The following is a 10947-nucleotide window of genomic DNA, read 5'->3' as shown; positions in this document are numbered from 1 at the left end:
AGTTCTGGTGCTTGGCTATCTAACCTTTGTGTGTGTCAGACTGCGCAAGAGCAAAAAGAAAGAAAGAAACGGATTAAAAAGAAGTGGAGGCAGCCAACACAGAGAAGTTTGTGTGGTTCCTGACAATACATGTACTGCGGTGTAAGCTTCCGTGGGCTAGAACTCCTTCCAAGAGGTGCGTGAAATATTATCCTCCTTAAGGATAGATACATAAAAGTGTACGTTGAGCAGAGGCTGGTGGCTACGATTTTGGTGGGGCTGTGCATCCATTCTGGTTTCAGTCAGAACTAGCCAGAAGTCTAAAGGACCCATCCAAGGTGCTGAACCCATTTTAGGGACAGGGGTGCAGCACCTTGGATAGCTCTTTTAGAGTTCGGGCTGGTTCTGACTGATACCTAGAGAGGAGTCACAGCCTCACCAAAATCGGAGCCGCATGCCTTCACTATTATGCGCTCCGTAGTGGGCGGGAGGCAGGGCCTGAAGGGCGGCTCCTACCGAGAGGCGGAGGAAAGAGGCTCGCTCGCTCGCCGCAAGATTCGCGCCCTCCCCTCTCAGGCGGGGGCAGGGAAGGGGCGGGGCTGAGCAGGAGGACTGACGCAGCGGGTGCCGCTGTGACGTAGTTGCGCGCGGCAGCGGCAGATTCGAACCTTCCGGGCTCAACCGTAAGACGTTGGCTCGGCTCCGCAGCGGGAGGACGCCGCCATGAAGCACACCATACCGCGCCGCACCATGAAGGGCCTGGTGAAGAGGCACAAGCCCCACCTCCGTTTGAGCGCGAACACCGACCTACTGGTGAGGGGGGGCGGAGGGCGGGAGGCTGGCTGGGACGTGGGGCCCGGTTACGGCTGCCTTGCAGCGCCCACGAATCTCCTTTCCCCCCCGGGGACAGTGCCCTGACTCTGAGCGGTGAAAACCGGAAGAGGAGGACGGAAGTAGTTCTCTTGGGAAGTCTCTGATAGTCCTACTTAGAGTAGACCCATTGAAATGAATGGGGCATTGTTTAGTCATGACTAACTTAAGCCTCATTCATTTCAGTGGGTCTACTTTAAGTAGGACTAATATTAGATAACACCCCGTTTCCAACGGAGGCCAGAAGTCCGTCCTTGTTTGTCCTGAAACGCTCCGCCCCCCTAGTATCGAAGCATACTGCTTCTGAGCATGGAGGCTCCATTTTTCCATCTTAGTCTATAACTGTTAGGCTGGGGTGGGTGGGTGGTTCCTATGCAATATTAGACAAACTTGAGCCCCACTTCTTTCAACGGGTCAACTCTTAAGTAGGACTAACATTGGATAGCCCCTTTCCAAATCCCCCTTTTTTTTCAAGTTTCCCACCTCCTCTCTGTGAGGATCCTTATGTTGTAAAAACGGCAACTCCCACACAGAAGAGAGACGAATTCACAAACTCAGGGGAATCCGAAGTATCTGAAAAAAAATTCCACAATTCTTTAGGAAATAATAAATGGGAAAGAATCCAAATATAAGCATTTGATGGGTGGGAAAGCTAGTGAGGGAAACACGAAAATTGCAGGAATGCTGACCACCATCCGAATGGAGAACTCAACTGGATGTAGTTGAAGGCTACTAGGTTTTAGTGAGTAACCAGGTTAGTCTGCTCATCCTGGATTAAATCCTGAATTATAGTGATCTTCTTTGCAAGTAATCTTGCAGGTGGCTAAAATAACACCAGCCTGCAGAGTAACCTAAAACTGGCATCAGGGCTTCTTTGTCTTCAAAAAGACCCGGAAAAGAGCCTGACTCCTTGTCTCTTGAGTTGAGTATGCTTTTTAAATGCAACTGTATGAAAACAGGTGCATAGCCTTTGCATGAAGGACTGTACCACCTCAAACATAGCACATACTGATGAGCTCTCAGCCCTTGATGGGCTCCCATACATAACTGGATGACCTCATTTAGCTTGTTGCAGAATAAATTGTGCAGGCTTGCAGTATTTTCTGTGGCAAAAGCTTATTGGGCTGCGTATATATGAATCAAGACAAGACTGAAATAATTGTGGTTGGCTGCTGCCTGAAAGAATATGGGGACTGAACTGTCATTCATAATGTTCTATTCTAGTCACAGAGATGTGCAGTTGTAGAGTGGCCATAGATTCATTGCTAGGTCTGGAATCCAGATTGTAGTCAGTAGGCTACTGAAATGCATGTTACAAGGTACTGGCTTTTAACTACTTGGAATATTCAGCCAATAAAGAATGTAGAGCTTACCTGCTAATGAGGATAAGTGCTAGGAGTACAGTGCACAAGTATTTGTGCATGCTTTTCTGTGCACTGGACAGTTTTAGGGTATTTGTTCTGACCTACAAATTCCTAAAAAGGCCTAAATTGTAATTCACAAGTAGACGTCATTATTGGTGACAGGGCGTTACAAGTTTACAGGGATTACAGTGTAATTCTATCCATGTTTGCTTGGAAGCAAGTCCTGCTGTGAGGCTTATTCTATGAAAGTGGGCATAGGATTACAGCCTTAAATAAAGCACTTCACTACTTGTGAGCAATAGTAAAGCACTTTTTCATCCCGTAAAAAAACAGTAACAGTTGAGGCCTTTTTGTGGTAAAAAAAAAAAAAAAAGGCAGTTAGGCATCTTCATGTATGAAAAGGTCTGGGTGGGTGGGCGTATTTATTTGAAATATATTTTAATCAGTTGTGTTCTGTGCATTTGTGTTCATGATTTTCCATTGTATGTGTTGTTAGATCAATGTTCTTTTCACCCAAGGACGAGATCCAAACAGCCCTTAAGCACGACTCCACCATTCCAGCGACAGAGGGTTCAAAAGCGCTTTATTGATTAGTAATCAAGGCCTGGTCTCTTCAAAGGGAGCAATCAGACAAAAGACATAGGGAATATGGTACAGTATTAAAGCTTTCAAGGGGCAGGGCCCAGTAGCAGCATTAACCAATCAGAACATAACACTGAGGCATAGTTAATTATGCTAAACAGTCCTGTAAACAATACCTTTGGCCTGACAGTAAGTTACAGAGAGTTAACTTCAACACAGACAGCTGGAGCCAGGACTCTTGTTTATATTAGTAATCAAGGATGCAAGGACGCACACAAGGAGACATTCTCATACAGGGCATTTTGACATTTTGCTTGGAGTGCAATGGAGATTTTACAGTTTCCTGTTAAAAATGGAGGTGGTTCTGCTAACAATTTCCCCCCTTTTAAAGCAATTCAAAACTTAAGCTTGCTAGCTTCTTTTAGATCATCTGTGGCTAAGGCTTCACAATACAAATACATTTGCTGGTGGATTACAGACTTTGCAAGACTTTTCACAAAAGACAAAATACAGGGAAGGCAAAAAGCAAGGATAAACAAAAATCATTACAATGGAACAAAATACAATGCAAGAAATCCCTCTTTTAACTACTCCATATTGGATAACTAGTGAGCCATCTAAATAGATCATCAGTGGGTGGTTCAACTGCTTAATGAGGAAGGCAAATTGATAACAGACAACAAAGAAAAGGCTGAAGTGCTTAATTCCTATTTTGCCTCGGTCTTCTCCTAAAAGCGGGTCTATGACTCCCCTGGAAAGAGTGAAGCAGAAGTTGAGGGGGCAGGATTGCAGTTTGAGATTGATAAAGAAATGGTCAAAGAACACCTTTCTTTATCAATCTCAAACTGCAATCCTGCCCCCTCAACTTCTGCTTCACTCTTTCCAGGGGAGTCATAGACCCGCTTTTAGGAGAAGACCGAGGCAAAATAGGAATTAAGCACTTCAGCCTTTTCTTTGTTGTCTGTTATCAATTTGCCTTCCTCATTAAGCAGTTGAACCACCCACTGATGATCTATTTAGATGGCTCACTAGTTATCCAATATGGAGTAGTTAAAAGAGGGATTTCTTGCATTGTATTTTGTTCCATTGTAATGATTTTTGTTTATCCTTGCTTTTTGCCTTCCTGTATTTTTGTCTTTTGTGAAAAGTCTTGCAAAGTCTGTAATCCACCAGCAAATGTATTTGTATTGTGAAGCCTTAGCCACAGATGATCTAAAGAAGAAGATCTCTGTGGCTAAGGCTTCACAATACAAATACATTTGCTGGTGGATTACAGACTTTGCAAGACTTCATTCAAGACTTCAACAAAATTCATTGAAAACTAGCTGTACCCTGCCACGCGTTGCTGTGGCTCAGTCTGCTTAAATTGAAAAGAAAGAAAAGACAAAGCGGATGTTTCTAATATGTTTAATTTCACAATGCTTGTGGATATACAATATTTTTAGTTGTTCCATTGTCTGTGTAGATATAGAGATTGTCTGGTTTGCCGACTCTAGAACACGCAACATATAATTGTCCATGTGAGAAGCAATCTGTGTCTAGATTTAAACCGCACAATTCTAAAGATTGGCCCTGAGCTTTGTTGATGGTGATTGCAAGCGCCAATCGAATTGGGAATTGCAATCTCTTAAATTGAAATGGCATATCTGTTGGAATCATAGGAATGTGAGGAATGAGGACATCTTCACCTTTGAAAGGTCCTGTCAAGATTGATCTCCGACTATAACAATTGCCACTTCGTCTATAGTTGGAGCATTGAATCTTCGCACATGTTCTCCAGCAGGCGTTTTGTCAGCATGAATAACAATCTTGTGTGTATCAGATGGCATCATGTCAATTGCTGTTTTGAACAAATGTACTAAATTGTTTTTTTCGTGAAGTAGCTGTTGCAGTTTTGAAACGATGGACCTTTTTATGCCGGTATAAATTCCGCAGCGTGCATTCAATTCATCATTACCATCACCAATGAAATACATTTGTAGGAATTTATGTTGACTATCTTGAAACGGAAGGAAGGAGCCGGCTTTATGATAAATTTGTCCTTTGACTTTGAAAGTTGGCATAAATGGAGCTGTGATGATTTCTGCGCCGAACGACGTCATTTGGAAGCATGAGTTGTATTTCCTGATGTTAGATAGGAAATGCTTTGATTCTGTGGTATATCCAGCAAGCAAAGTTTGTAATGGCTCTGGTGGTTCTCCAAGTTGAGGCAGTTTAATTTTTCCAGCAGCACAACACATTCCTTTTGTTTCTCCATTAAATTTAAGAGCCCTGCAATAAGGACACACTTCAGTCACAGTGCCAATGAGAACATGCCGCCTCAAACTATAATCATCAGCTGGGTTGTACCGGAATGCAAGGCGATTGTAATCGTGTGATTGTTTACCACGGAGTCGTGTTTGACGCTGATGTGCTGTTTCTTGTTGACGTCTTTCAGTCACTCTCAGCCTGTCGCGTTCATTCTGTTGAGAACAAAGCAGATCTGAAGCTGTAGAACGCGATTGCCGTGCTCGCAATCGTGCATCCTCAAGTCTGGCTGAACGTTGCTTGCCTGGTTCCTTGGCACGTATTTGAGGCATTCTTTTTCTTTTTTTCTCGTTTGCTGATGCCCAGTCTTCCTCAGTCTGATTTGCAATTTCTCGTCGCAGTGCTTCCGCTCCGCGAGTACGACGACCTAAGTGTGATCTTCTGCGAGGCGTTATTTGGATGAAGTAAAGCAAATTGTTTGGTTTTTTAAAAAGGATGTTTTTACGGTGAGAGGGTTAGCGGAAACTCCTGGCAGTTACCTTTCTTCAGAACGTGTAACTGTCACAGGTGTGACATCTATATTCACTCAGCCAATTGTGAGAAAACATGCAAATAGGAGAGGAGGCAGAGGCAGCGGATTGGCCTACTGGTTGGCGATGTCACAATGATCAGCACGACTGGTTTTGAGGCATAAAGCATAGTAAAATATCCTTCTTTCTTTGCTACTTTTCCCCTTCAAGATACTAGTGACAAAGGTTATTGCAAAGTTTTATTAAAAATAGTCACAATTCTGAAATAAGCACTGATAAGAAGAAACTGCTGTAATAGAGGAACAATTGTGCTTGATTAGATATGGGAATGCTTACACTTCAGAAGTCAAGAAGTTAGGAAATATAGGGCAGGATCTGTGTCATTTCACCAGTGCAAATGATGTGTTACATATAACAAATATAACTTTAGTTGGATTCTCCTCTTGCTCCTATGTGCAAGAGAAGAATCCAACTAAAGTTACATTTGTGCACGTGGTTGTGTATTACTCTTATGCAGGCAGAAGACACCTTATCCTTGCACAGGTGGCAAGTTTCGGCAGGACTCTGCTATCGCTGTTTGAGTTTATGGAATGACACTATTGGATACTGCCCATATTGGGTGTGGATATTTATGCAATTAAAACTATTCCCAAATTCATCTTTAGTGAAATTTTTAATGAATGTTAGCATTTCATGAATCAATATGCAGTAGGTTTTAAGCATGTCTTTGGAAGCTTTCTTTGTCAGTAACAATGTATTCTTTTAAAGGTACATTTGAACTTCTTACTATTTCTGCATCGATTAGCTGAAGAAAGCAGGACCAAAGCTATTTCAGAAAAGAGCAAAACAATTAAGTATGAACACGTTGTCTCTTCAGCAAAGGTAATTAGTTAAAAGCTGAAATTTGCCATTGAATCTTAACATTTAAACACTGCAATGTTAAACTGCACAAACTTTTCGATTAATCGTAATGCGAATGTAAGAGTTCCATAGTACAGTCCATTTGATTGCACGGAGACTTTACAAATATACCATTTGTTGTACAGCCAATTTATTATATTAAGAAAAATCAGCCTTATATGATAGCATTGCCAATGTCTTAGAATGTGTAGATACAAATCATAGATGGCTATTCATATAACTCAAATCAATTAATTGGAATTAATTGTTCGATGGAATGGGCCAATACATTAATTCAGCATGACAAAAATAATGACATTGATACAATATAAGTGTTAACAACATGGGTAGTTAAACAACAGGCAACCTATAAAGCCCTACATGGTTTGGGACCGCAATACCTGATGAAACGCTTCTCCCGACATGAACCTGCCCATACACTGCGCTCAACATCTAAGGTCCTCCTCCAAGTGCCTACTCCGAGGGAAGTTCAGAGGATGGCAACAAGGGAGAGGGGCTTCTCGGTGGTGGCCCCCTGACTGTGGAATTATCTCTCCAATGAGGCTCGCCTGGCGCCAACATTGTTATCTTTTCGGCGCCAGGTCAAAACTTTTCTCTTCTCCCAGGCATTTTAATAATGTTAAGTTTGTTTTTAATGGACCCCAGAATTGTTGTTTTTAAATGGATACTGTTGTTTTTATGTTTCTGATGGTTTTTTAAATTTTGTATACTTTTTAATGTTTAACATTTTTAACTGTTGTTAACCACCCAGAGAGCTTCGGCTGTGGGGCGGTATATAAATATAATAAATAAATAAATAACAACTGAGATCTTACACAGTGTACTTCAGCCTTCTCTAACCTGGTGCCCTCCAGATGTTTTGGATTTCACCTCCCATCAGCCCCAACCATCATGGTCAATGGTTGAGAATGCTGGGAGTCGAAACCATTTGGAGAGCATCAGGTTGGGGAAGTCTGGTCTGTCACATTTGATTCTACAAATGCCCTCAATTACAAAGTCATGCAACTAAAAAACCCTTATGTTTTCTTAGCCCTTATTATGCAATTTTAATTTCAAATATTTACTCCTATAAATTTTCTCAGCTTTGTTTTTTGTTATTAGAAGGGGGAGATATTCATGGGTTGGGCTAAGAAGCTAAGATATAATATGATAACTATTTCTTAATAAAAACGTACATTGATCTCACCTCAATCTGCACATAAAAGCACAAAGACATAGCTCCAAAATGAAATATTTTGCAAAAATATTTACAGAAGTTAGGAGTCAACCATTTTTATAGTTGTTCAGACGGAGAAATAGATGGTTATGATACAAGGGAAAACAAATAATGCTGAATCTCACAAGACCAAGGCCGTTGCTAGACGAGGGTTTAGCCCAGGCTGAAACCCGGGCTCACCCCTGTGCATGCAGATGACGCACAGGGGATCCCAGGGTCAGGCCGGGCTAAATCCTCCCTTGACCCGGGATAACCGGATCCACTTTTGGCCCGGTTTTTCCACAGCCCCAGGCTGAGCCAAGTCTACCAGGTTCTGCGGCTTTTCCTGGCTACGCAGCTTACTCGTGAGTAGCTCGGAGAACCCGCTCACTCCATAGGAGCGCTGTTCTCATCGGGCTGGGGGCGAGGGAATCGTGGGGGGAAGATGGGGGCCGGGGGGCGAGTGGACAGGTGGGCGAGAGGGGGGTTGAGCAAACGGGCGAGTGAGCAGGGGGTACGAGAGGACGGGAGAGCATACTGGCGAGCGGGGGGCATCAGACATTGGGGGAAATCGGGGCAGGGGGGAGTGGGGAACCCTTTATTTATTTATTTTTTTATTTTAAAAGCCTTACCTTCTCATTGGTGCACTCCTGCGCACATGGCCCTTTAATTTTTTTAAAAAATGGCTGACGCGACGGGGCTTTCCCTTACCCCGTCGTGTGTTATGTCTAGCTAGGGGTGACGGCCCGCGCTAGCTGCAGCACGGCCTTGCCCCTACTCCCCACTGGATTACCTGGTAGGTCTAGCAAGGCCCTAAATCTTCAGTTCACTGATTTTTAAGAGCAGAAATTCTCAGGATGTATTGGACAGTCATTTAATGTATCATTCTGAATTAATTCCAAGTCACTGAGTAATACCAAGCATTTTTAATGCAACTTGTATCTTTATGTCAAGTCAAGCCCTTGCTATCCTATATGGGCATCATGTTAAGTTAAGAAATGCAGCAGGGTACAGAAAGATGAGGTTTGCAGAAGGCAATGTAAACCATTGGATGCTCCTAGCTGTGTATTCTTTATCTTTGTTTCTATTCAGACAAAGAGATACACATGCAGCTGTAGACTGAAGGGTAAAATTAGATGGGACAACTGAAACAGGAGGGTGGGTGATCTTTGCTGATGGCTGTAGAAAATTCATAAGGAGGTTTGTCAGATGCACCTCCCTGAAGGAAGTTCCAAACTGAGGCAGAGGTGCCATCACAGAGAAGGCCTATGATGTGGCTGCTTTTGACCAAACGGATGAAGGAACCTTAAGCCTGACTTATGCAGATAACTTCAGAACACATTTGAGGATGCTGATGGAAAGCAATCTGGGAACAGGTATGCATGCAGAGGCATAACTAATCACATGGTGCTTTGGATCCTGGTCATATACAAATATGATTTTAAAGACAGGTTTTCCCTATTCAAATATTCTAAAAAGGGTAAAAAGAAAAACGCTAGAGGAAAAACAAATACTTGCTGTTGTACATGGCATAGTTTGTTGGTATAATTACAAGGTTACTGTTTTATCAGTTTAATTCATTCTGTAGTGGTTTAGGGCCTCTTCAAAACACAGTAACACCATCTAAAGCATCTCAAGTTAAATATGGTCTAGCTTTATTTGAAGTAACAGGTTTATGTATCTGAAAGCTGTGTTTGTTTTCTTCCCAGATAATTTTAAAGAAGAGCCGTGGCTAAAGTGAAGAATCACTCCTTTAATCCTGGTTTATTTGGGGTAGTGTGTTAAGGTTCAAATGTCTGAATTTTGTATTTATATGTTCTCTCATTAGATAAATTTTCAGAAATGGTTGTCATATTGCATAAGTTACTACGCAGTCTTTGATTAAAGTATGTAATTAACACCAGGGATTGAAATGCAAGTTTTAACATTATTTGCAAAGTGCTAGGTTTTCAAATAATAATTATGTAAGGTATCTTCTCTGAGAACTACTTTAAATGTTAGCTTAATCAGAAGTTATTGTGCATTCCTTCCTACAAAATTCTTCTATAAAAATAAAATATTTATCTCTCAGAAAACATTTATCAGCAGGGCATGCTATAAATATTCCTGTTTTCAATTGTTTATAAACTTTTTTTTAACTTCTGAGATTATTTTAAGTAACATCACACATTAATAAAATTGCATTTAAACAGATGCTTGATTTAGGAGACTTATAATGGGAAACAGGACATTTTTAACACAGAGCTGTAAACAGAATATGAAAATAAATGTTTCAGAATGGTTTGTAACAATAAAGCTGTTCCAGACCTCTTTCTTCATTTATTCATTGCCTATGGGTTTTGCTGAGATAGAGATGGATACATTAGAGATGGTAAGTAACTTTGTCAGGACTAGTTTCAGCAGCAGTTCCTAGGAGTAGGCAAGACATTGGAACATTCCTTTTCTTCCTTTACTAGAACAGCTACTGGTGTTGGAGATGGCTAAAGGAATGGAAAACCCTGAAGCAATTTCTCCCTCCTGTTTTCAGTTTTGGAAGAAGTGGCAAGTCTGTCATCTTTCTCCTTTTATGCAGGAAATACAGAAACTGTAACTGAATGCCTCAGCCATATCCTTCCTTTCATAGCTAAGAGTACTCAAGAATGCCAGCCACAGACTTTAAACTTCAGTCTCTTCATTCTAATTTAATTCTATTCTAAGCCATTAAGTACAAATTATTCCACGGGATAGAGGGAAAATGTTACCAATGTTCTTTTTCTAGATAAAAATGGAAGTTTTGGCAATGGTTAATGTATGCTTCCTTATAAACATGATAAAGTGCATGAATAAGTCCACTTTTAATAAGGACTAAATTAAAACTTTCTTTTGTATCATAGTGCCTTGGTGAAATTTAATATTTTTAAAAAACTAAATCAGTGCTGTGATCAGCGCATTCATTTAAATGAAGTAAACACACTTCAAGTTACTGTGCATTTTAGAAATTCCTTGTCTCTTTCATAATGAATGTTCCATTTACAACCATAAGATGGGGATAGAGTTAAGTGTCCCATATATATTTTTTGTCACATATAGACTTCTATTTTATTAAATCTGCTCCTTTTCTATGATTATAAGTTTGCATTAAAATAATGTCATGAAGTGTACCAAATTTTTATTGCTGACAGATGTGGGGCAATTAAGGATACATCTTTAAATTTTTCACATAAAAGAAGGAAATAACTTTTGAGCTTTCATGCATCTTGCTAATGAAGTCTGAGAAGAG

At 41.0% G+C, this 10947-nt stretch overlaps 1 protein-coding gene across 1 annotated transcript; it reads left to right on the top strand.

Annotated features, from left to right (window-relative positions):
• Positions 1-680: 680 nt before the first annotated feature.
• Positions 681-10413, top strand: CENPW (centromere protein W). The gene is made up of 3 exons (XM_063125722.1): positions 681-792; positions 6341-6454; positions 9398-10413. The coding sequence occupies exons 1-3, from the start codon at positions 703-705 to the stop codon at positions 9422-9424; spliced, it is 231 nt and encodes a 76-aa protein (XP_062981792.1). The 5' UTR covers positions 681-702; the 3' UTR covers positions 9425-10413.
• The last annotated feature ends 534 nt before the right edge of the window (positions 10414-10947 follow it).

The sequence above is a fragment of the Elgaria multicarinata genome, chromosome 4, assembly GCF_023053635.1.
Source record: "Elgaria multicarinata webbii isolate HBS135686 ecotype San Diego chromosome 4, rElgMul1.1.pri, whole genome shotgun sequence".
Classification (NCBI taxonomy): Eukaryota; Metazoa; Chordata; class Lepidosauria; order Squamata; family Anguidae; genus Elgaria; species Elgaria multicarinata.
This window is presented reverse-complemented; position numbering and strand designations above follow the sequence as displayed.